The following is a 27567-nucleotide window of genomic DNA, read 5'->3' as shown; positions in this document are numbered from 1 at the left end:
TAAAGTGGGCCTATTGTCAGTCTGTTAGTAGTATTAACACATCAGCATATTATATATATATATATTATTTAAGAAGGTTTCTAATAATGTTAAAGTGTATGAGGTAAAAACAAAATTTACATTTTAAAAATAGTTTTTATGGTAAAATCGATTGAGTGGAGGAGGAACACAGGAGAAAACTCCAATTAATTACACATTAATTACAGTGAATTTAAGGGTGAAAAAAGAAGGTATATTGTTAGTTATTCCGGAGGGTGAAGGAGTGAAAGGAGGGATTAGAAAGAGGAGGAGTAGGAGGAGGAAGAGGAGGAGCTGCAGATGGAGGAAGAGGAGGCGTCCTGCCCGTCTGTGTCCAGAGGAGAGGAGCGGCCGCCATGTTAACCAAGAAGCCCGGAGCCTCGGTCCTTCCGACGGGTGAGCACAGCCTCTATAGCCGGCCGGAGGGCGCTTGAGCCCGGTCAGTGTGGCGGACACACACCGCCGATTGTATTGTGGTTACCTCGGTTTAATCCAGTGTAAATTACAGTGAAGACAGGAGAGGAAAACACTGAGGGAAGGGCAGGGAGCTGTGCTAGCTAACTAACAGGCAGGAACAGAAACTCGTCTTTCTTTCTCTTGTTTATTAAATTAACTGTAATGTCATAAACGAGAAGGAGACGGAGGAGTAGCTGTGGCACGGCTGTAGAAACTAACGAGATAAAAATAAATACATAAATAAATAAATAAAAAGCTGCTCCAGACGTCTTCTTTTCTGTGCCCGTCTGTCAGGTTTATTTTTAGCTAGCTAACCAACAGACAGATGCAGGTTTCCCGGTGTGTTTCCCTGCTGTTTACGGCCACTTTATCGCCGATGTCGACCGTTACTAACGGCTGTCTCGTGCCGTGTACAGAAAATCTCTCGTTGTCCTTTAGCTTCCTGTGTGTTTATTAGACATGGTTTTTGGTGGTGTTTAGTGTGTGTGTGTGTGTGTGTGTGTGTGTGTGTGTGTGTGTGTGTGTGTGTGTGTGTGTGTGTGTGTCGGTTGCTGGGTAATTTTTGGCCTCCAGCTCGGCAGACAGAAATAAAGCTTCGGTTCAGTTCAGTCAGAGGTCAGTTGGTGTTTTAGCCTTTTCCCCCCAGTTGTTAGCTTTGGAAATACACAACTGTCAGACTCTTTATATCTCTATTAGCTCGACTATCACACGTTAATGCTATTATGAGCTGTTACAGGTATTATTACACGTTTATACTCCTGTTAAAGTGGTTGCTATAGTGATTGTTGTACAGCTTATTACATGCTAATATCTCAATTTATACTGTTAGCAGCCATTTACTTTGCTATCTACTATCTAACTTACTATTGTGGTGGTGGTTATTTACAGAATGTTATAATAATTTATTATCGTCTAAATGTAAATATACTGACATGATATATTGGTGGGCTGATATTACTAGATGTTATTATCATATTGATACTGGCAATATTTTTTATGATTTAGAAACACCTACCAGGTTTCAAACCAAATCTTATGTAAATTTTAACAAATGTTTGAGAAAGTTGTCAAAGAAAATGATAATCGATGCTCATTTCCATCCATTACTTTTGTGCAAATATTAGGTGTTGGTTTGTGGCGGTGAACACTCGGATGTACCAGTTGGGTGCAGCAGGATGATGTAATTAAAAGGGCTCAAACGATTGTGGAAAACATGATGGAAATAAGGCATTTCTGTTTGTTTCGTGTATTCATGTGAGGACAGTGACAGTGTTATTGTCACTCTACACTAATCTGATGTTTTCAAAGCTTTCACATGCTTCATGATTAATTTGCTGCATCTGTTTTCATTGCCCTTTGTGTTTATACAAGCCAAGCTTTGTTAAGAACTTGTTTGTGTCCACTACACTACTAACAGGAAGCATTATAGTTGTTGTTTTAACTCATATTATCTTTTGAGTCAGTCGTAAGACAAACCACCATCAGGTGGCCGACTTACCTGGCCACGATCCAGATTCTCAATCCTGTAGGGTTATCTTTAGGAACCTGGATGTGTCAGTTCCTCAGGTGTTAACTTCATTACAGGAACAATCTTGAAAATACAAACTAACCCAACTGGATGGCTGTATGTGTTATTTTAGAAGCTTTTTTAAAATATTTTTGTTAGGGACAAATTATAAAGGAACAACAGGAACTCCGACCGGCGATGTTAGAGCACAGAGGGAGGGCTGAACTGGGGGCGTTATGATTATGTGATATTGATTTTAACTCTCTCAGCCAGAAAGATTCCCTGTCTTAGCAGCTTTATAGGTTTATAAGGGTTAGGGTTAGTCAGCTGCACGTCAATTAACTAATAACATGAGTTATTCTGACACAGAGTGCTAACTCACTGTTAGCCCCGAAAAGCTAATACCAATGTATATCTAGTTTTTGGACATTAATAGTAGCAGTAGCTATTCTAATGTAAACACCAATGGCCCACTGTTAGCCTGACAGCTAATGTATATCTAGCTTTTGGACATAAATAGTAGCAGCAGTTATTCTAATGTAAACACCGCCGGCCCACTGTCAGCTTGTTTGGTAATATCAGTGTTACTGATCCTTAAGTACCCTTGTGGTTATTCATCAAGTATTTGCACAGCTTTTTCAGTGTGTTGACATAAATGTAGTTACATGAATGTAAACACAGGCAGCTAATCTGTTATATAATGTTAATTATATATATCAGTATTTATTCTAATGCTAATAGTACAGACTACTCCTCCAGATTTTAAGGTCGTCATGTGATCAGTTTCAGCTCATCTACCCCGTTTTGTATTGTCCGTGATGCAGTTTAGAGATTGACTGTGTTTCAGTGTTTGCCTGCTCACAGCTGGACATAATATCAGATGGTAGATTTCTTTAACTGAGCAGGTTTCTTAACAGCAGTAGTGCAGCTGCCCTGTTTATCTTTCATCTCTCTCTCTAACCACACGTTTTATAACCAGTTCATTATTGGTTTTAATTTGTAGTCAGTGTGGTGACTGTGCTTTCAGTTTTGCTCCATTTTGTGCCCCAGTTTCATTTCCCACACCTACACTGTGAACTATCTGACGATTATCATTTTCATCATTGATTAATCAAGAAAGATGAATAGATTAATGTTTTGTCTATAACATGACACAAAATGGTGAAAAATGCTCATTATAGTTTGTCACAGCTCCAGATGTCGTCTTCATGTCTTATAGGGTTCATATCTGACACTTTTCCTGTTTTATTTTGAAATTTTGACATCCATAAGAAGATATATTGGTTTTAAGAACCAAAAAACATCTCAGTGTAGTTTTACATCTCCTCTCTCAGGCTTCTCTCTGGTGCTCTAGTAACAACAGGTCGGTGAGCCAATCAGAAGAGAGGAGGCTGTGAGAGACTCCTTTGATTGGCTGACTGTTTTCTGAGTGATGTAATAAAAATATAGCAGATTTCAGGTAAAACACTTAAAGAAACCAAATCTTGCAAGGTTGGATGGTGGGTCCAGGTGGGCGGGACTCGGGGCATAGCTGAGGGAGGTTGTAACATCACAAAGTTCCAGAAGTCCTGACGGCTCAGTTTCTGAATACAGGCTGTGTGCATTTCTCTGTGGACTGAAGCTTTGACACTTTCACAGTATTAATATAGAACCTAGACCTGATCTATAATCAAACAACACATGGACGGAGACCTTTAGACTGGATGGACCTTTAAACCCAGAGATTCAGTCCATTGTCATCATATTTGAGAAGCTGAAACCAGAAGATGTTTCAGATGTTTGAATATAACTAAAATATTCTTTCATCAGAATATTTGCAGATGAAATTTCTGTCGATCAATTAATCGGCTGATTGTTGCAGGTTAGAGCTTTGTTGAGTTTAGTAAAGACGCCACACTCCTAAAATGTTGTTTGAAGTAGAAACTGTGCTGGTGATTCATATATAGTGGCCAGTGAGGGACAGAAAGAAAATGTCAGCAGGTTGAAATGATAAGAGGAGGCATTTTGTGTTTGCACCTTCCTCGTCTGTGATTTCCTGCTCTCTCTCCCTCCCTCTCTCTCTCTCTCTCTCTCTCTCTCGGTGCTGCACGCGTGCGGTCACGTTGCCGCAGGTTCTCCCCACCCGTCCTGTCGAGCAGCATGCCGACCATGCTCTGCGGCGCTCTGGCATTTCCAGAACTCAGTGTCGAGTTCACATTCGGCTCGCCGCTGTTCCACTCTGTTAGGGTGCATGTGTCAGGCTCACAGTGAGGAATACTGTACATGCTCTCCAGTGTAGATCCCCCCTCTTACATTATCAGTATGTGCTGCAGAGGCACAGCACAGTATCGTCACACGCTGAGGAGGTGGAGGCCCCGTGGAGATGATGAAGGGCCTCTGGGAAACAGTTTGAATTAGAGCCTGGGGGATACTCGAGGGATTTTACCTTTATAACAGAACAATAATGTTACTCTTATTTTAGGTTGGTGACGAATTTTTTTCACAGTACAGAGAAACACTGACATGTTTGTCAGTGCTGAGTCAGTATCAGCTGATCATAATGACTGAGCTCTAGTTTGTGTGTTTGTTGTTTTTAGGGTTAGGGTTGGACAATGTGACAGTATAGACAGTGAGATCATGCAAATTTGAGATTTTGTTTTAAAATTTACTGCATTTAATCTGTTTAGTATCTCCTGTTGTATTGTGTGTTAGTGTTGAATAAAGTTAAATTCATGAGAAAAAGTGCTTCATCACAGTTTGGGATTTTTGGATTTTCATGCTGATGAGAAGTAAAATTTTACTTTGATCTGTTCAGTATTTCATCAGCACACCGAGGTAGAAACAGACGTAGTTTGTTTTGATTTGATCAGTTTCTGTTTGTAGAAGATTTGATACGTTGTGATACAGATATTATAAATTGATTAACGAGTTGTTTCAGTATCATATAGTGCACTCCTCATCACTGTAATGTTGCATATGTGCAGCTTGTAAAAGGCTGAGGCTGCAACTCAATAAAATTTTCATTATCAGTGAATCTTACAATTACTCGTTTTAGTTACTTGATTAAAAGTTTCGCCAATAAACATCTGAAAACAGTAAAAAAAAAAAAAATAAAGACCAGTTTTAATTTCCCAGAGCTTGTGACGTCCTCAGATCGTCAACATTCAACTGACTGAAAACAGAAAATCCAAACATGTCACAGGCCTGAGACAGAATCGATCAATCAGTTATCAATACCAAATAATATAAAACACACACAGATCTCTTTTTATCAGTTACTGAACTGATAGTTTGAGCAGCAGCAAGAGGAGGATTCAGGATCACAACTGATGAAGACTTGATTCTGTATATTGATCCTAAAATCAGAGTATATAGTGATATTGATCGCTGAAGTGAAGATGCATTAGGCTGCATTAGTGCTGTGTGTGCAGGTTTGATGCAGGATTCAGTCCGAGTGTGTTGAGTGCTGATCAGCAGCCTCACAGTGACGGTGTGTGTACTGTGTGTGCGTCGTTGTGCGTCTGAGTCGTCCTCATTAGCAGGATTACACTGAGCGTTCAGATTAAAGGCAGAGGCCATCTGTCTGTTCAACCTGCTGGGGGCCGGACGGTGGCCTGTGAGGGTCAGCGTCTCAATCAGGGCTTGTCTCCATTCAGTCAAGCTAACGCTTTGATCCGTTTCCATGACTCTCCAGCTGTGGTCCTGATGAGGGAAACCTCACCTTCGAAAACGAACCATTATTTTCATTATTGATTAATCTGCTGGTGATTTTATCAATTAATTGATTAGTTGTTTGGTCTGGAAAAATGCAATAACAAAAAAAACGCCATCAGTTTCTCAGAATATAACAGAATCCTGACACTGGAGCAGTTTTTACTTTACAAATTACTCAAGATTAATCAATTATCAAAATAGTTTGTGATCCATCAACTAAGCAATCAATTGACTGAGTATTCCAAAGGAGGCGAAGCTGCAGAGAGAGAGAGGTGGTGTATTCAGGATTATCAGGCTATATTAAAACCTTCATCCTCCTTAGACTGAATCAACCTGCAGGACCCACTCAGAGTCCAGATCCTGAAGTGATCCGGTCCTGGGTCACTGCGTACAAACATCCATCCAACCAAATGTCTAAAACCCAAAACCAATAATTGTTTTTTAACCTGAGACTGAAACTATTAGAATTAGAATAGTTGCTGATCATTTTTCTGTTGATTGATTAATCACTGCAGCTCCACAACATTGGCTCTTTTAGGCTCTGACCTTGTGGCTGGTAATAAACTAGATCTGCATCACAGTTACGTCCATTGTTGGTTAATCAGACCATCTGTTTTATGGTTTGGTTCTAACAAAATGTTAATGCTGTTTTTTAATCTATCTTTCTCAACCTTTTGTAGATGAAACAGTTAACCGATCAAAGCAGCAGATAATCGATAATGAAAATGATGGGTTAGTTGCAGCACAACAGATGAATTGATTTTGGAATTAAAATAAAAACATTATCACTCGATCAGAACGAGTGGTAGTTTGTGAGATTTAGCTGAATGTGATCAATGTGTTTATGAAGAGAATGAATGGATAAATTTTACTTGAACATCTGTAGAACATCTGTTGTGTATGAGAGAGAAGTAACAGCTCTTTACTTCAGGGTTCATCCAGTTTCATTTAACTTAGAAACACAATTCGGTGTGAATACAGTGCGTTTTCCTGTTAGTAAGTTACAGCACAGTGTGATTTTGTTGTTGGTTGTTACAGCTGTTTGGTATTTGTGTAGCTGCCGCATGTTGTTTTGGCTGTTACGTTTGTGCTACAACACCGTTTGTTGACGCTTTGTTTCGTGGTCGTTTCTCACACTCGTCGTTTGTGTCGTTTTTTATTTTAAAAGAGGATTTCAGAGCGGAGTTTGGTCTCAAAGATTTTAAGAATCATCGGTGTTAATTTCTTTAAAAATCTAAAGAAGGAAATGACATCCACTCCTGATTATCTGAAGTTCCTTCTCCCACTAAGAAAAAGACTGATTTGAGGTTTTTTCTGAAAGAATTAGAGGCTGAGATGATTCAGAGTTGCTAAAAATGAAGGAAGAAACTAAAGTAGAGGTTTGTTTAATAAGCTGGAGGTAAAAGCTGCGGACTTCTGCGTTAATAATTGTGATTGTTGTCGTGACCTCTGTTGCTTCAGTAGGCGTTTTCAGGAAAAACCCAACAGACATACGTTGTGTTAAGCCCTGAGTAAATTAGTGGTGGCGTCTGTCTGAGCCGTCTTTGTGTAACATGTTTGCCTCTATCTGTCAGTCTGTATCTATAGATGTTTGTATGTCTCTGAACTCTTCAGTCGCCTTCAGTCATATCTAATCTGAGACTGATTGGCCGCCACTCAGTGAAACCGTCTGAGTCTCCTCTCCTCAGATAACCCACGTACGTTGGAGGGATCCCGACCGCTTTCTAATATTTGAGGAGATTGCCAAGCATGTGTCTGATAGACGAGTTACATAAGCAGCTCTTTTGGTGGTGGTCACGTCATGTGATATTTGGCTGGCTGGAGGGGAGCCAGCAATACATCTTGTACTCTGAAAGTTTGATCCTGTGTCGAGTCTCCTGCCCCAACTGTAACGTCAGCAGCGAGTCAGTGCTCGATGAGGACGGGGCGTTTCTGTGTCTACACCTGTTTAAAGAACAAGATACAACATGTTAAGCAGACGTTGGAAGGTGTGATGGAGCTGGACTCATTAATGATAATGAATATGTGACTCCATAACTTTATATAAGCCATAAGCACAGGGGTGTGTAGAGCTGCTCTAATTGGTCCATCAAAGGATAATTGCTTTATTCTTTTTTATTTAAATGCCAAACATTTCTTGCTTCCTGCTTCTCAGATGTGAGGATTTCTTTGTTGTAAGAGACAGTAAACTGAACATCCAACAAAACAAGATATCTGAAAGAGTTACACTAAAATATATCAGCCATTTCTCACTACTTTCTAATACTTTATGGACAAAACAATTACTGGTTTAAATGTCCATCCAGTCTAAAAGGTCTCTGTCCATGTGTTGTTTGATTATACATCAAGTCTTGGTTTTATATTAATACCGTGAAAGTATCAAAGCCTCAGTCCACAGAGAAATGCACACAGCCTGTATTCAGAAACTGAGCCTTAAAACCAGCCGTCAGGACTTCTGCAACTTTGTGATGTCACAACCTCCCTCAGCTATGCCCCAAGCCCCACCCACCTGGACCCACCATCCAAACCTTGCAGGATTTGGTTTCTCTGAGTGTTTTACCTGAAAACTGCTATATTTTTCTTCAGTCACTCAGAAAACATACAGCCAATCAGAAGAGAGATTCAGAGCCTCCTCTCTTCTGATTGGCTCACAGACCTGTTGTCACTAGAGCACCAGAGAGAAGCCTGAGAGAGGAGAAAACCACAAATATATCTTCCTATCTTCTTGAAACTACGAAACATTTCCAGTTTTTCCAGTTGTAGTGCTACATGAAGGAACTGGAAACGGAGATTAAAGTAAAATCCATCTTGTCATCAAAGTAATCAAAAAATACCCTAAATAGAAATGATGAAACTCATCCTTTTTTGTCTCTTTCCAGGCAAAGTGGGCGAGCCGGTCTACTCTCCTGGTCACAGTGGCTCTCAGACGACGTCGCCCGTCGCCCTGCCGCCGCTTCGGAACAACAACCACAACCCCCTGACGGTACAGACACAAATTTATTATCATCACGAGTTCAGCACACTGCTCATTTACAACTTCCAATTCATCACATTTAAACAGTCATAAGAAAATAAAGTGAGATGCAGTAAATTCTCTTATTGAGTTTGAGCTGATTAACTCTGGTTCAAACATCAGTATCTTTATTACCAGTGTTCACAGAGTAAACTGTGAAAGTGTTTGTTAAGTCTTTGTTCAAATGGTTCATGATCAAACTTCAGACCATGTTTTATTTAAAACTGATGGTTTGGGACATTTTATTAAATAGAAGAATAGTTTTAAAAATATTTATGTTGTCTGAATGTGATAAAACACAGCTATTGTATTGACACTGATGTCAAAAAGCTTTGAGTCCTTTAAGCTGCTTCACTAAGACAGATCTACAGCTCACACAAGATTAAGACACTTTATTATTTACATTTTTTATGCTCCAAATTAACTGCATCAATATTTAGAATTTGTGTGATACTTGAAGATGTATTTTTATCTAAAAATCAGTTTTTAAAAACGTGTGTGTCTGCACATGTAAACAACACATACCAAAACTCCTGCCAGTGTGTCCTGGATCAGCCACTTTTATTTTGGAAGTTTTCAGCAGGTTAATCACTGAAGACATCCACGACCAGCTGATAAACATCAGTGAACTGTTCATCAGTCTTTACCTGACCTGAAAAAAAAGGCTTTGTTCAGTAAATGTTTCCCAGAACATTAAGTTTGATTGTTATGATCAGTGACCAATAATCAATCAATAATAATGATTCATTATAATAATATCTAATCATTATAATTCATTAAACTATTTCTGGGGGTGATCTGTTGATCAGAAAATGCAGAACAATCTGGTCCTGACACCAGCCTGTTGGTATGTCAGATTCAGAAGGCTGCAGTTTGACTAGCGAGTTGCAGTTAGCGTGTTAGCAAAAGATTAGCATGCTGTTAGCTCTGTGAATCAAAGAGCCTGGGCAGCAGTCCTGTGGAACAGTCAGCTGTAGCCACACGGCTAATAATAGCCCTCTGCTCCAAGATGCTTTAAACAGCTGATTGGTTTATAGGCTGGTGTGAAGGACACCACACACACACACACACACACACACACACACACACATTGATATCATTGCTGATCATTATATCACTCCAACTATTAGCATTATCAGAGTTCCCAGTAGCCTGTTACAGCAGAGGCTTTTATGAAGTATAATAACTCACTGCAAACAAACCAGAGGCTCCGTATCACTCAGCTAAAACCAGGAGGAGGCACATTTTAAAACCAGATTTTTAAGGTCAGTTTCTTGGGGTAAACTTGAATATCAGTATTTCAAACAGCAGCAGTCGCAGCTGCAGTGGTTGTGTTAATGCTAGAAATAGAAACAGTTGTGGTTGTAGCGTTTTCAATGTAGACTCAGTTTAAAGTTTCCAGCAGCAGACTGATCAGCTGAAGTGATAGGTGCTTGTAAAAACTCATAGGATTCAGATTCGTCTGTCATTGCAACGTGCTGCTCTGGTACGAAGTGATCAATCAATCAATCGTCTGCTGAGCTGAGTCAGACACATATCAGCTGTTATCAGTGTAGTTACTCGAGGTGATGTGTGACCTTTGCTCGTTTTCTCTGAGTGTAATGACCGTAATGTTTTGTTCCATAAGTGTTATTTCCTCCAACATTAAAGCAGGCGGGGTTTGGGTTTTCACTTTTCAAGTGCAACAGCTTGTCTGACCATCACTGATAAGAGGGCTAGATGTATATGCAGGCGTGTGCAACCCATTGGCAACATCTCTGGGTAATGCAGCTGTATGACAGTACACTCGAAAATATACGGACTGTACTGAAGGGAAGACAGTGGGAAAGGTGGGGTCAGGAGAGGTTGTGATGTATGTGGGTTACATTTGAATTAATTCCAACAAGCTAAAAGTTAGTTTGAATTTGAATTCACTGACAGGATTATTTCTTAATAGGAATGAGTTGTTTTGTAATTGAGGCTCTGAGCCTCTCTTCTGATTGGCTGACTGTTTTCTGAGTGATCCAATAAAAATATAGCAGATTTCAGGTAAAACACTCAGAGAAACCAAATCCTGCAAGGTTGGCTGGTGGTGGGTGGGGCTTGGGGCGTGGCTGGAAGCAGTGACTGCTTTGTTGTGACATCACAAAGTTCCAGAAGTCCTTAATATAGAACCTAGACCTGCTTTATAATCAAACTAAACATGGACAGAGACCTTTAGACTGGATGGAGCTTTAAGGATTAATTCAGGAAATACTCTTCAGATTGATTGTTAATGAAAATAAGAGATGTTGTCAGGTTAGGGAGGAGTCTACAGAGCCTGACACTTTGTTCTCATATGTCACTGACTACTGACAACACACTCACACCAGCCTGTATGTGTGTGCTACTGTTTTGTTTTCATGTCATGTTTCACTTCCTTATTTTTGTACCTCAATCCCCTCATTGGCAGGATTACAACACACACACACACACACACACACACACACACACACACACACACACACACACAATTATGATGCGGTAAACACCAGATCTTTGAATTGAGCCAAATTTGCCACCTTTGTTGTTTGTGTGTGTGTGTACTGAAACCAAATGCACCTCTGTTATCTGAAAGGACCCAGGTGTGCTGGTCTCCACGGCAACAGGGAGTGACTCACTGAGCAAGAGACAAAGAGACGGAATAATATAGAGAGAGAGGTGTCCATTAATCAGCATTAGGTTGTTAGACTGTTGGAGTTCTTCATTACTAATTTGTGGACATTAATTATCCAGATTTTTACCTGATATTCAGTACAGATGGTTTCTAAAGCTTCCTGTGCTGTGTTCAAGAACACCCTGCAATCTGAGACAGTAGCTTAATTAATGTAACAAATGACCACATTCGTGTTCTTCTTTAATTTTCTAAAAATCATACATTAAAGTTAATTGTTTATCTTCTTGACAAACTGTTGCAGCAATTTGGACAAAAGGTTGGAGGGAAAGTGGGAAAAACCTGTAGAATAAAAATCAACAGTAGTTGACAGTAATTGGGTAGTTTTTAAACTCAGACACTGTGGGCCTGATTTGTGTTTTTTTTTAGCCTGTATTTGTTGCCTTTTTTCAAAACTGGCACCATTAAAAGTAGCCAAATTAGTTATTAGCAGTTCCTGTTTACAAGAAGCCCATGAATGAACAGAGAACTAACACTGGATTACTGTGATACTGATGTAAGTTATCTAGAGGGTGTTTTTTGTTTTTGTTTTTTTTTGTTTGTTTTTTTAAAGTGGATTTATAGACATTCATTTAATAATGGACAATGGAGATAATTATGTCCTCAAAGAAAAATATGTTTATAGTGTCTGTGTTTTCGGATTTGAAAGAGTTAGGACTCTTGAAGAGTTTGATTTTGAAGCAATTTGTGGCAACCAGATGCCAATTAGCTTTATTGCCTCCACGAGCCAATGCTGCTGCAAATGCTAACTGTGTTGAGGAGCAATACTGTGTTCCAGACGAGGCCTCGGCTGATCTGATGCTTCTGTTTCCTTTCAGGGAGGCTCTAAAGCCACCATGTCGGAGGCCGTCCAGCTGTCATCACAGTCGCAGGTCCACATCACCCAGCTGTATGAAGAGAACACCAACAAGCGTCCGGTCCTGACCTCCCAGCCCAACGGTCTGGCTCCGCTCACCTCCACCCGGCCGGGGCTGCCGCTGCCCGACCGACAGACCTCGGCCTCAGAACCCGCTCACCACTGCCGCCAGAGCAGCGCCACTTCCAACAAGTCGATGGACAGCAAGCCAAAGCCCAACCCCCTGTCCCCGGAGCAGGCCATGAAGCAGTTCATGTCCAAAATGTCCTCATTTGAACACCACGAAGTTTTCAACTACCCAGAGGGTGAGTGGGTTCAGTCAGTCCTTCTAAAGATGCATCAAAAATTCATAAAAATGAAATCTTATCTTTTTCCAGCTTTGTAATTATCTGTAATCAGTCAGGTTCAACACTAACTCTACAGCCAAAATAATAAATTATGATCATTAAATTTGATTGGCAGGAATGGGAATGAGAACATTTCTTCTTTTCCCTGCAGTGTACTTTGTGGGTCCAAATGCGAAGAAGAGGTCAGGGGTCATAGGCGGAGCCAACAACGGTGGCTATGATGATGATCAAGGATCCTACATCCACGTCCCACATGACCATATTGCCTACCGCTATGAAGTCTTGAAGGTCATCGGTAAAGGCAGCTTTGGACAGGTACGATCACTGCTGCTGCTCCAGCTAATGAAACAACTGGTGATTAGAAGCACTGTCACTAATAGAAGAGGACAAACCGTCTGCAGACCAAAAATCTGGCTGCTCAACATGAATTTATTTCCTTGGTTGAAGCAAAACAAGTTACCTAATTACCTAATTGTTTCTTCTCTGGTCGAATGGATTTAAGATTCATGAGAGCACCATGTTTCTTCTCCCCCTGCAGGTGGTGAAGGCCTTCGACCACAAATCTCAGGCCCACGTGGCTCTGAAGATGGTCCGCAACGAGAAGCGCTTCCACAGGCAGGCAGCGGAGGAGATCCGCATCCTGGAGCACCTGAGGAAGCAGGACAAGGACTCGAGCATGAACGTAATCCACATGCTGGAGAACTTCTCCTTCCGTAACCACATCTGCATGACCTTTGAGCTACTCAGCATGAACCTTTACGAGCTCATCAAGAAGAACAAGTTCCAGGGCTTCAGCCTCCCGCTGGTCAGGAAGTTCGCCCACTCCATCCTGCAGTGTCTGGACTCGCTGCACAAGAACCGCATCATCCACTGCGACCTCAAGCCCGAGAACATTTTACTCAAGCAGCAGGGACGCAGCGGCATCAAGGTACAATAGAAAAAATGATGTGTTCCCACATTAGCCATTAAAGGCACAATCATTCATCTATAAAACATTCTCTAATCTGTCTATCTCTGTCTCTAGGTCATAGATTTTGGTTCTAGCTGTTATGAACATCAAAGAGTTTACACCTACATCCAGTCCAGGTTCTACCGAGCACCCGAGGTCATTCTAGGTAAGAAGAAAGAAAATGAAAGAAGCTGGACTTTCAGATTTTCACTTCCTGTTTGTTTTGACCTCTGGTTTCAGTTCATTTCAGCAATGAAAAGCAACTTGCAGAGACTACACACTTGCAAAAAATTATTATATTACACTATCAGCATGTGGTAATTAAGTTGAGAAGTTCACTACAATACATAAGGGTAGGTAAAGGTCGCCTTCCTACCTTCAAAGCAGTTTGACTGTACAAAAATGTACTCAATTCTTTCAGAGGGTCCAAGGATCTAAAATAATTTGCGTTTAATTTAGGTAGACCACCTCTAAAAGAATGTGGGTGTTTAAGGATCATTGCAAGAGACAACCAAAATCATATTGTCCTTGATCACTGGCTAGTTTTAGTTTTCTGACACCAGCTCTCAAATCATGGATGTCTATGTCCATCAAAGCAGCGACAGTACCAGTAACTACCCTAACCAGTAATCTTTAGTGACAGGAAACTTAAGGTGACTACATGTATGTAATTTTTATAGAACCACTTTGAATCCAATGGCTACCGGGAAGGTAAAAACTCATCCGTCATTCCGAGAGTTGATGGTCTGGTTTGGAAAATGATCAGTGGGAATGGAAAGTATTCAAACCTTGAATCCTGATTTCGATTGGTTTACCTCCTCCAGGCTCCAGGTATGGAATGCCTATCGACATGTGGTCCCTGGGCTGCATCCTGGCTGAGCTGCTGACTGGTTATCCACTGTTACCGGGTGAAGATGAAGCTGACCAGCTGGCCTGCATCATCGAACTACTGGGCATGCCCAGCCAGAAGCTCCTCGACGCCTCCAAACGAGCCAAGAACTTTGTGTCATCCAAAGGCTATCCACGGTACTGCACCGTCACCACTCTGTCTGATGGCACCACTGTACTGAACGGTGGTCGATCACGGCGGGGGAAGGTACGCGGCCCACCGGGTAGCAAAGACTGGAGCGTAGCACTAAAGGGCTGCGACGACCCACTTTTCCTGGACTTCCTCAAACAGTGTCTGGAGTGGGACCCGGCGCTCAGGATTACACCCAGCCAGGCACTGCGCCACCCGTGGCTGAGGAGACGACTTCCCAAGCCGCCAGCAGGAACCACCACGGAGAAGACCTCGTCATCCAAACGGGGCACCACCACCTCTGACGGTGCCATCACCTCCATCTCCAAGCTCGCCACCACCTCCTCAACCACCACATCCTCCTCCTCCAAAACCAGGACTAACTTGGCGGCGATCACTGACGCCAATGGAAACATCCAGCCTAGGACTGTTCTGCCCAAACTGGTCAGCTGAGAGTGAACGCACCCCATTCGCTGTGGCGGGAGGTGAAAGCTGAGCTCACAAGCAGCCACGAGCAGCTGCGAGCAACAAGCTGGAACTGAATAAAACTGGTTTGTCCAGTTTTGAAGAGCGTTTGATTTTTTCACACTGGTTTTCACAGCGTTGTTGGGGTGCGTTCAGGACTAAAACAGTTGTGGAAGTTTTGTGTTGGGTTGCTAAAATGCAGAATGGCTAGGCTGGGATGTAAACTGAAACTTGACTGATAAACTGGGGTGCGTTCTCAGTCTTGTCTGAAAAAACAAGTAGTTGTTTTACATCGTGAGCAGCGGGACGTGTTGGAAATGATTGCGGGGCTGCTCAGACAATCAAAACACACCACACCACTCTGTAGCTCCAAACACACAAACACAACACACTCAGAAAAACATGGTGCTGACGGAGGGAACAAGGCTTTTTGATAATTTTTTTTTTTTTTTTTAGCACAGAATCTATTTAGCTGAGCTAATAGTCGAATAATCGATCGGACACCAAAAACAACATATATTGATTTTAGTCTTACAAGGTCATATCTGGCAGACAATAATAGGGCCTCTTAAATGTGGTTAAACTGACTAATAGTGTCAGATATATCTTTATAAAACTAAGACTACAACTGAAAAATGCAATGATTAGCATGCTAGTCTTTGTTTCATATCGCTATGAAATAACAAATTTTGTGTTTTATTTCAGTTTGGGGAACATTGGTGAGCATTTGTCATTATTTCTGACTCAAGTGACGACACAAAAAAGATCCTATCAACCCTAACTGAACCATCTACCTGTTAGCTGGCTAACTTTCCTAGCTAGCTGTTGTTTTACTGTGTGTTACTTTGCTAGCGTTGTGCCTGTCAGCTAGCTAACTGTTAACTGACACTGGTTTGTCGTTAGACAGCTATATGTTTGTGTTTAGCTGTCACATTCTAACTCTTTATGCTAGCAGTTAGCCTAGCAAACTTTAAAATCAGTCAGCTAGCTATAGCTGGCTCACTATTTGCCTTTTTTGGCAGTCTGGTGGCTAGCCTTAGCCTCTTTTAGCCATAGCCTGTTAGCTCTCCACTGCCCAGCCTTACAAAGCACAGACAGAATGACAACATGTTTTTTAACTTCTCAGATTTAGATTTTTTTAAGTGTTTTAACTAGTGAAGTTAGAGACAGAGAACAGAGAAAGGAGAAAAAGACCAGAAAAGAAAAAGGTCTTTGGGTTAGCCAGCACCATTTTGTTCCCTATTTAATCAACCAGATGTGATTATTAATGATACAAAATGGCTGCTGAAAGAGCTGTGAAGAGAAAGAAGAAAGTAGACTGAAGGTGGTTTTATGGACAAGTTATAAATCATTTTAAACTCAAAGGGCTCTGATATTAAAAAAATAGGAGTGTTATAAACCAAAGTCTTGTTTATGAGCAAAGAAACATGAAACAGTGGCTGCAGACTAGCATTTATTTAATATAGTTTATATTTGGTCAGCCAACATTAAAAGACAAGATTAAAAAGCTGTCTAGTCGCCTGGATAACATGGATTACAAATTTTCCAACATACTTTGCCACTGACAGACTACTCCTGAATTTTAGTAACATTTTGAAGGACTATAAGTCAGAAGTAGCCATTTTAACTTATTCCAGATATGAGGGCAAAATCATTTCAGCGTGCTGACCAAATTCCAAGCATCAGGAAAAGACTCAGCTGCACAGAAATCACATGACACCAAAATATCTTCCATAATGTAACAGCATACAGTGGTGTTTGTTTAGATGACTGTTAAGTTGGAGTTTGGAGGGACAGCAAAGACAGCAGAGAGAGCTGAATGTTTATCCCCTCTGGCTGTTTGGAAAACAAAGCATCTCCAAGGATTTCACAGCTTTAAATCCTCAATTAAAATAAGAGAGAGTCTGTCCTAAGCCTGAAAGATTGGAGAGCCTGTATGTCTGGGATAACCAGGACATTTTATGACAGTTCTTAAACTTTTATGTAACTGAAGCTCAGCAGCAGCAGTTATAGTCTGACGGTACCCTGTATATAGGCCCCGTACAGAGAAATGTGAGTCATATTTTAGGACTGCACACTCTTAACACTGTGTTACTGTGCTGCTCGTCTGAATAGGTCAGCTGGTTATATAGAGATATATCCTTCTGGTCTCAGCATGTAGGTGTTAACGCTGCAGCAGTCAACCAAGACTTTAATTCCTATACTTATCAAGTGCTTCATTAAGACTTGACTCCAAGTGAGGGTGAAGATTAACACAAGAAATTGTGATGAAGTCTGGAATAAAAAGAGGAAGAGTCACTTCAGCTGACTCAGTAACTAACACAGTGATAGTGCTGGGTTAAAGATAGCTTCCGTTTTAATTCAGGGTTTCCGTAAAAGTAATGAGAATACTTATTCTTCTCTTTTATCACAAATAATACCACCATTTAAAAGGGTTCCAGTCACACCAGTATGTTTGGCATGAATTGTAATCACTTGAGATACATGTGCAGTTGTGGTGTAGGTGTCTCCTCCCTGCAGATCCTGTTTTCTATGACAGATTAATTAGTCATGTAATACACTCTGTACCACTGTTTCACCTGTGGCAGAAAAACAAACACAACTAAAACCCCCATAGGTCACGCTGGGCCCCTTGCTAACACTCTTACTAGTTTAACAACATTAAGGCTGCAAACAACCAATCATATGACTGGGTATCTCTGGGAGTGGAAGTCAGTGAGCAGGACTAGTGTTTGTCAATATTGGATATTTATATGACTTTTTGCATCAATTTAATTAAGAACTTGATTTGTTAGCTTCTTAATTCACTATTAATTGACCAAAAACAGGCGTAGCACTCTGGTTATTGTGTCCATTAACTGTATACTTCCAATGTATTATATCATGATATAAATTGATGATATGAAACAGTTATAAACAAATTTATATTTATAGAGGACTCTACACTCTATGCCTCTATCTGGTGTGACTGGACCTAAATACTATTGAATAATATTGATTTATACTACAGCTGATCTATAAGAGTTTGAAGTAACACAGCAGCAATATAGCACAAGGCTGCAACAAAGTATGAGCTGAAATAATGAAATAAACAGATCCAAAACATACAAATGAGCAGTTAAAATAATGAGTAAATGAGCAGCAAACCGACTGGTAATATATTGATCAAAGTTCAGTATTGATTAATGGATCTATCAATGTGATTGGGGCAGGGATGGGAGGGGCGTTAGAAGATGCTTCTTATTTATTTACTACACTTTAATATTTATTAATCTAATCTACATATTTACTATGATGTGCAGTTCATACCGTATACTTGAATGTGTGTGTGTGTCGGGTGTATGTAGCAGCGTGTGTGCAATGTCGACGTTACGAGAGGTTTTTCTTAAAGCTTGTTCCCTCACACAAACACACATATATCTATATGAACACACAACCGTATCTGAACGCACTCTGAAAACCGGGTCACACTGGGACAAGGATGAAGAGGAGGAGGAGAAGGAGGAGGAAGATCCCAGGGTTGGTCGTGTGCGCCGTTGGCCCGGCAACTGTGTTGTAATGTAGCACACAAGAAGTGGACAACAGTGACGTGAAGCACAGAAGGAACTTCTAATGTAAAACACAGACACTACCTGCTCCGCCCATCTCAGGGGGAAGCTCCGCCCCCTCTTGAAGGAGGAGGAGGAGGAAGTGGGGGGCGGTCCTCTTTGATGTTTTTGTTTGTTTTCTAAAGATTTGATTGGTTGGTTGGTTGTTTGTGTTTTTTTAATTTTTTATGTTTTTTAGTGAGAAGGAGTGCTGAGAGTCGTAACTTTGTGCCTTCAGTATCATAGCCATGTCACGCCCACACAACACACACACACTCTCACACACACACACACACACACACATTTATTGTGGTGATGTCATGGCAATCACTCATTTTGGTGCAACTCACAATGTTATCTTGAAGCCTCAAGTTACCCCAGGGAGCTCCACCAATCAGATGCGTTTAATCGTATTTGATTAACAATACTTTATTATTATATATCAGAGCTGAAAGTTGCTTCAAATACCGATATGGCCCAGATGAAGCACCACATAGGCATCACATTAAATAATAATACATTTTATTTATAGGCGACTTTCAAGGACACCTTACAACACTCAGTAAAAGATAAAATGCAAGTACATGGCATAAAATCCAAAATTAAAATAAATATAATTGCATAAAAGTAAATATGATAAAATAATGACTCAGAAGAAGTGCTCAACGAAAAAGAACAACATAAATTCCCTTTGGCATTTTTACTTTTTCTATTTCTGTCAGCTAATCAATTAATTGGCGAACTGTTGCAGCTCTAGCAATGTTCACAATAATACGTCATATTTATTCAAAAGTTGATTAAGACGATGCCAACACTTTTCTGTTGATAGAGGATGAGTCGAGTGGCCACAACTTAGGAAGTTGGACACTCAACCATCCCAATTGACTTGAATGCAGCAAAAGTAGCTAATGCTAAATGGTGGAGTCATTTATGGAAGCCCATTTCTGCCCAGACAGGAAAACAATTAATGAAGGATGCAGATAAAAATACAATATAAATCGAAATTACTACAAGTTAGCATAACATATTAAGTTGTAATTATGAGAAATTTTGACGTAGTGAATCTCATTTTGATGAATTGATGAGTCAAAAATTTGACCAATTCTGAGACATAATGCATCAAAATTTTGATTTGCTGACTCAGTTTAAGAATTTTATATTGCGTTATCTTTCATAATGTGTTATTTTGACTTATAATAAGTCATAATTTTGAAGTCATGACTATAAATTCTATCTTATAATTTTTCCTTTCTATCTCATAATTTTGACTAAGAATCTCAACATTTATCAACTTAAAGACAGTCTAGATTTTTATTTTATCATCTAATTTATGTCATTTTCTATTTAGAAATTCTAAATATTGACTTGGTATTATTGTTGTCATGCCTCACAATTAATCTATTTTGAAAATTTGGGGGCTTAAATAGAATTAATTTCTATTTCCAGAGCCAGTAAAGCAGGCCAATGCACCAACCACAGACTGTAGCTTTAAACTGACTAACAATGACATCTTCATGTGTTTGTGTGTGTGTTTTGGGGTGACAGGGGGTGGGGTGGGGGGTGGGGGGGTGTAACATGGCTGCACAATGTACAGACACATATCAGCCAACTGTCGCCAACTGACGACAGTTAGGCTAAGCTAACACTAGCCGACTGCTAGCGTCTAGCCGCTAGCTGCTGCACTGATGTTTATATTCTCTACAGTGAAGCTAGCACTAGCCTACTGCTAACTGACTGCTAGTAGCACATAGCAAGTTTTTACCTGCTAGCTACAGTCGCGTTGAGCTCCTCACAAGTGTGCTTGATCAGGCTGTAAGCATTAGCATTAATGTGGTTTTAAAGAATTTTTTCATGTTGGTACCTCAGATTGCTCAGTTATCATTATTATTATGATTATTACTGTTGTCATTGTTGTGACTAACACCCAGGGCATTTGGTTGAATCTACCAAAGTGCATTCCTTTACAAAGCTAGCTTAGAGCTAGTCGCTCAAACAGACAGACAGGTATAGGTAGGAAGTACAACAGAAAGTAAGCGAATAGAGAGGCAATCAGAGGAGAAGCAGCTGCTGCCTTTCAGATGATGAGGAGGGAAGAAAAACATGAAGGTGTTATGTTTTTGTTTTTTAAAAAAAATATTAACAGACTGCAGTCACACAGGAACGTGAAGTCTGGTTCATCTGACCTCTTGGTAGGATGTGTGAAAGCAGCTGTAGCCTAGCTAGCCTGCTACCCTGCTAGCCAGTTAGCCTACTAGCTCGTTAGCCATTTAGATTATATCAGGAGGTCACAGCAGCCAGAGGTTAGCCACTGTTAGTGTGAAGGTGCGCTATTAATCTGTGATGTTTGCCAGCTGCATTTTATTGTGGATTTTATCTGTAAATAATGTGGAAAAATGTTTGAATAATAATTTTTTTTTGGGTTGAATGCGCTGCTGTGCCACGCCGCAGCGTTTTACAATGTACTGTATCTACTGTACAGAACACAGAAGTTGACACTTTTCTAGTGAGCCTTTGTTAAATTTTATTGTGGTGGAAAAATTGTTATTATTATTATTATTATTATTAATAAAACAGTTTTATTGTTCATCTTTATCTATTATTCTTTCAGTAAATCAGTGTGTAAATGAGGTACAAGTTGACAGTGGAAACAAGTTGTTTAGAATTTGAAATATGGTATGTTTAGATTTTTTTTTTTTTAATCAAAATCCTATTGTTATTTGATTATATGGATTTTATGATAGCATTTTTTAGTTGTCAAGTCAAGTCTGCTTTTTATCTGCCAAGCTAACAAGGCATTTTTAGCTAACAAGCTAATGTAGCTATGTTATCATGTTAGCTGGGTGGCTTTTCACATAATTATTAGCTAAAATGTTATGTTACATTACATTAGAAAACTTACATGACTGTAGTTAGTACTTATGATAGCCAGTTAACGTTGCAGTAAATGAGAGGAACATATTAAAGAAAAAAATTAGATACTTTTCTCATAACAAGAACTAGGTAAAGTGAAAAAAATTTACTTCCCCTTATTTTGAGATGGAAGAAATAATTACAGGTAAATGTGTCATATCTGTGTGATGTGTGTAAAATGTGTGCTAATGCCACATTCATGTCATATTGTTTTTAATGTTAATTTGTAAATAGCATCAAATTTCAATTTTTGTTCCATAGTATGACTTTTACAAATATATTTTTTCTTGTTCATTTTTAATTGGGGGAAAACACCATGTTTTATAGCTACATTACAATGTTTTAGCGTACAAGCTAATGTAACTGTTAACTGAAAATGTTACATTAGCTTACAATAGCTAACAGGTGTTACTTTAGTTCAAGCCATATGAAATAGTTTCTGCGAACACCAGGGTTTAAAAAATGACAAAACAGAAAAACTCTGACATGTAACTGCATCAAAGATCTGAGTTAAAAATCTGTTACTTTCTTTTTGCTAGCAAAAACAAAAGGAGAGGGAATGTTATTAAAAACATTTTTTAAAGCTATATTTAATCACAAGACCCTTTCTCATAATAATTACCCATGTGTTTATTGCAATATAAATTAATACATTCTATAAACAAGTTAATTTTTACAAAATTTAAATTCTGCAATTAACAATGCTATAAATTTAGCTACATGCCTGATGATGCATCTTTCAATATGTCTGCCATTTTTCAGCTTTATTCCTCATCACGCAAAGAGGATGACATTTCATTAATGTTTCTTAGTTCAACTCCAGTCCTAATTATGACTGGGAAAGTCACATCACGTTCCAATATTAGGTAATACTAGCTAATACAATCTGCAAAATGTCGTTAACATTTGTGTCTTTCTTTCAATTTTGTTAACACAGTGATTCTCTCCTTCCACCGTTCCCAGGTAGAAATACATCAAATTCCATCAAACCGAGAGTTGAACTCGGCTCTTAGGATGCTGGAGGATGAGAATGGCGTCATCATGACAATAAAAGTTGGTAATGAATGCGGTGTCGTCAAGGAGGAGGATGCGACATCACAATTCTGTGACAAGGGAGGCAGGAAACCGCGAGGCTCGTTGTCATGACAACACGCACACGTGTACACACACTGTAATTAGCACTGTTTACATTAGCACACACGAGAAGGTGATGCATCCGACACTAATGAACGCACACATACACAGGAAGTAAAAGTGTCATTCAGTAAAAATAATCTTTATTTAAAAGAATTTCAGTCATGCAGCTCAACAAGTCTCTCAACCACTTGTTAAAGATGTTAACCCTTAACTCCACCACTGTGATTCAAACTAAATCATCAGGACAAATATTGACTGATTGGATCATCAGTGGTGGATGAAGTATTCAGACCTTTAAGTAAAAGTACCAGGACCACACTGTAAAAATTTACAAATAATCATTGGAGAGGAATATGTGTGTTTATGTTATTTTTTATAAACTGTTAAGTTGTTTAATGTTTTACAGTGCATCCTATTTTAAAAGATTCATATGTTTTCTATGTAAAATTTTAAGTTATGGTATGTTGGGTAAATACAGTAAAAAGTGCAATATTTCTAAAGGTAAGTGGAAACAAAGTGGCACAAAATGAGAATAATGATGTACAGATACCTCAGATTTGTACATAAATACATTACTTGAGTTAATGTACTTAGTTACTTTCCACAGCTAGCACCACCATGAAGTTCACATTTGTGGTTTAGAGTAAAACAGCTCAACAACTATTGGATGGATCTACTTATATTTTGGTTTATGACCAAATACATGCTAAAATAACCTCAGCTGTAGTTTTTGTTTACTGCTAATTAGCATGCTAACACGCTAAACTAAAGTGACTGATGAAAGCATGAATATTTACCAGAAAGTCTACAGAGTGCTGAGCATTACAGAGGTGTTAACACTCACACACACACTGACCTCATGTGCTAGTGTCAGCTCCCATTGCTGTCTTTACATAGAGATGTCAGTCTGTCAGTACACACACACACACACACGAACACACACACACACACACGAACACACACACACACACACACACAGTTTGTCACCCGCACACAACATGCTCTCATACATGTGCATTTTCTCTTTCATACTCTCTCTCCCACCTTTGACAAGTTAATTAGTTCGCCATGGTAACGAGGAGCAGCCATGTGATTGGAGCAGCTGTGTTCCATATTAGGCAGGTGCGTAGCTTAGCAGGAAGGACACAACTGCTAATTATAGAGGCTAGCATGAGGCTAACGGGTGCTAACTGCTGCTCTGCAGGAGCAGCTGCTGCCTGGCTCAAGGGCAGGACAGAGAGAGTGAATCTAAAACAAATTTAAATATTCACCTATTTAATGAGGAACTCGTCATAGTGAATACTAATCAGTGAAAAAACACAAGCCGTAAAATGTCATGATTGGCTCAGGAGGAGAACTCATAACCCTGATGATGTCATAGTGATGTCATTAGGGTTATCTTGGCTTGCATTACAAATTGGAGGTGTGGAGGTTGAAAGATGGCTAAGGTAGCAAAACTAGAAATTACACTAAACTGCAACAACAAATACATTTTGTAGGAAACAGAGTCAGACCAGAGACCAGGTTCACATCCAGAGACTGGTCTGTGGTTTAGGCAACAGAAGCACTTTATATAGGATTAGGGTAAGATGGTGCTTTTGTTTAAATGTGAATAAACAGGCTGTGTCTGAACTTTTTCAGAACAATAAATAACCAAATTATAAATAAAAACAATCAAATTAAGATCATAATAACAGGAACTGAGGAAACGCTGAAGACTGGAAAGCTGGAACTGGAAAGGTAACGATAAAATACTAAACTACTAAAACAGAGGAGATGTATTCAAGCATAAAACCAGAAAAGGTAGGATATTAAGAATCAATTAAAAATTAAGACAAAATAATAAGTGTTTGGAAGTGAGTAAAACCAGAAATAAAATAAATAAAAGGATGGTATTAATCGGAAAACAATTCAGAAAATAATCAAAATAAAAGGATATACCAGTGAAACAGCTTAAAATATATAAATAAACAGAAAAATAAATAAATAGAGTAAAAAATCATCTCTAGACAAAACAGTTCAGTGACAAATGTTTCTCTGCCGAAGTCCACAGTGGTTTGGAGAAGAGGAGGAAGAGGCGGAGGAAGTGACTCTGTTTCTCACCCGTCACTATGGGATTAATCAAAATACACTTGGCATTGTTTAACCAGCTCCACCCACCCAGCCAGGTCAGCCAATCAGAGAGAGAGACAGACGCAGAAGAGTTACAGATGAGTCAGAAGGTGTTTGTGTTCTGCAGGTAGGGAACAAACTGGAGCCAGGTCATGATGTTCAGCTGAAGATGCAATTAAAGTGAACAGGAAATCCCCAAACGTCTCTTCAATTTCAAACCTTCTAACTGCTCCTTTAAAATAAATCTACATATCTGATATACTTGAAACTGAAATCTATCACAGTAAACAGTCTGCAGTGGATGATGTTTTCAAGTTTAGTCAAAATTTACAGGCACATGATTAGCCACCTAAACAAAACAAGCTAGCTTTTCACAAAAGGTCACTATGAAATTTATAATCAATATACATATTGGTAGAATAGCTTAATATTTGTTGTTTTTTTTTAGGTCATACCACATGATATACAAATATGGCAACTACACACCAGTTGTTCAAAAGCTAGTTTATAAAGCATCTTCCTGTCTTTGAATGGATTTCAACATAAAAGTCCCAAACTGGTCCTTTCTTGATGGCCGCCACATAAAATGGACATCACCAGATGAAACAAGTTTGTATTTTATGATGACAATACAAATACAGATGCGTTGAAATTTTTTACAGAACTACGAAACACTTTAGAAAACAATTCTGAATATATTTAGAATAATTTCAAAGAAGATTTCAAGTCTGGACGGTCACACATTTTTACACTTTAAACATCTAAAAATTACAAATAACTAAAGATTAGTACATATATGGGGGAGTTACTACGTATATATGGTGTCTTTGTGTGAATTTAAACCTTTTTAACTGAAAAAATTGTACTCGGACAGAAAGTTTAGGCATCGCGTCACAGATTTCCCTTGAAGTCATTAATATTCTCATTCCAAAATACCCCTGAAATTGAATTAAGTGCCTTTATAAAACAAACAACATAACATGCCCCGATACAAAAAACATACAAAATGTAATATCAGGTCATGTTTTGCCATCTGTTTTTTAAAGTTTTGAAATTAAATTTAATTGTAAAAGGTCTTAAAAGTGTCAGAAACAGTAGGTGTGATCAGATTAAAAGCTCCAGAACAGCTGCTAAAGGTCCTTAACTGCAGGTCAGATAAACCTGAAGCATCACAGCGTGAATGTGAGTGAGACCGTCTGCTGAGTCAGTGAACGCCTCGCAGCAGGGAAACACTGAGCAGTGACGTGATGATGGAGGTTAATCTGGACTCTTGGTGTTTGGTCCGGTTCCAGTGTCGACTGGAGGTTTGACTATGTGACGTCTTCTGCTCCCACTCTGATGTCAAACCTCAGACACATGGACCTGAGTGTGTGTGTGTGTGTGTGTGTGTGTGTGTGTCTATTTAAAACTGGATGTAACTCAGAGCTCAGCAGGAGATCATGACGGACACACACACGTAACCTGATAGAGTGTGACTTGCTGCAAGGGATTATGGGTCCAAATTAATATCCACTTACTGTACAAATGTTAAACCACCTTCACTCACAACACAGGCTGTACACACATACTGTACTGTGGACTTTATAATGTAGCAGCTGCTCATGTAGCAGAATACCGCACGTTATCTCCATACCTACTTAACTGTTTAACTGTTTATTCACGCAGCTCGTTTGGTTTTATTTCATGTTGGTAGCCATAAGCAGCGCCACTGAAATATTTTAACAGCTATTGGAACGATTCGTGATCATTCAATCTGTGATTCAATATTTTCACTCTATGTTGGCTTTGTTATATTTAATAAACTTTTCTAAGTTGTTTTTATTCTTCCGCACAGGCGACAGTCAGAGCCGGAGCCATGTTGTTTTCTGGTTGTCGGTACGTCCGTCTGATTCTCATGGACGTGATATCTCAGTAACGCCTTGATGGAACGTCTTCATTCAACATTCACTTGGATTCAAGGATGAACTGATTAGATTTTGGTGGTCAAAGGTCAAGGTCACAGTGACCTCACAATATGCTTTTTAGCCATTACACAGCAATTATGACAAAATTTCATACAAATGGTTGATATTTTAAATGACTCAGGATGAACAGGGATGTAATCTGAAACATGTGAGAGGAGGAGGCAGACAACCACGAGGAGGTAATTCTATTTATATCGCATTGCTTTCAGGTTAAAATTCCCCAGAAATTATTTTTCTTTTATGAAAAATGTTACGTGATGGAGGAGTCAGGTGATCTTCTCCATGATGCACACTTCTTCTGAAGCACTTGAGTCATAAATATATTGAGCTTCCTGGGCTCATTGTGGAAATTATCACCTAACTCAAAATTTTAAAATAAGTTTGTTTCGTTCAATTTTTGAGTGTTTTTATACGTGTTACCATTATACCTGCTAAAGTGTGTTAGCACTGTTATTGTTAGCATGTTAATGTTAGCCTTTAGCTCAAAGCACATGTGTTTAAGTCTATAGTCTCAGAGCTTCTTCCATGAAATAAGTTAATATCCAGGAGGTGTTTGCCTTAGCTTAGCATAAAAACTAAAAGCAGATAGAAGTTGCTAGCCTAGCTCTATCAAAAGTATAAAAAAAATACACCTTCCAATGTCTCCAAAGTTGCCTCGTTTCCTTGTTGTGTCTTGTTTATGGAAAGTATAGAAACGCCTGACAGTCCTGACTGAGGGCAAACAGTCACCGGATCTAGAAGGTCAGAGGACAGATGCTTGAGTCGATGACCGATCCTTTCTCTATGACAGAGAGGTGCCCCTAACCCCCCGCCAGCTCTCCCAGCATGCACTTGGCTGTCACC

The 27567-nt window shown here is 39.4% G+C and overlaps 1 protein-coding gene across 2 annotated transcripts; it reads left to right on the top strand.

The window, feature by feature from the left end:
- The first annotated feature begins 324 nt into the window (after nucleotides 1-324).
- Nucleotides 325-21185, top strand: dyrk2 (dual-specificity tyrosine-(Y)-phosphorylation regulated kinase 2). Of its 2 annotated transcripts, none has more exons than XM_023414840.2 (7): nucleotides 325-414; nucleotides 8554-8657; nucleotides 12198-12540; nucleotides 12734-12897; nucleotides 13121-13510; nucleotides 13607-13697; nucleotides 14356-21185. In XM_023414840.2, the coding sequence occupies exons 1-7, from the start codon at nucleotides 375-377 to the stop codon at nucleotides 15000-15002; spliced, it is 1779 nt and encodes a 592-aa protein (XP_023270608.1). In that variant the 5' UTR covers nucleotides 325-374; the 3' UTR covers nucleotides 15003-21185. The 2 variants fall into 2 exon arrangements, with proteins under 2 accessions (XP_023270608.1, XP_087032334.1); XM_087176208.1 differs by having other exon boundaries at nucleotides 370-457.
- Nucleotides 21186-27567: the final 6382 nt, after the last annotated feature.

The sequence above is a fragment of the Seriola lalandi genome, unplaced genomic scaffold, assembly GCF_002814215.2.
Source record: "Seriola lalandi dorsalis isolate HSWRI2012SDOR001 ecotype SW California unplaced genomic scaffold, Sedor1 jcf7180002054543, whole genome shotgun sequence".
In the NCBI taxonomy this organism is placed as follows: domain Eukaryota; kingdom Metazoa; phylum Chordata; class Actinopteri; order Carangiformes; family Carangidae; genus Seriola; species Seriola lalandi.
The sequence above is the reverse complement of the archived record's forward strand: the minus strand, read 5'-3'. Positions and strand labels throughout refer to the sequence as shown.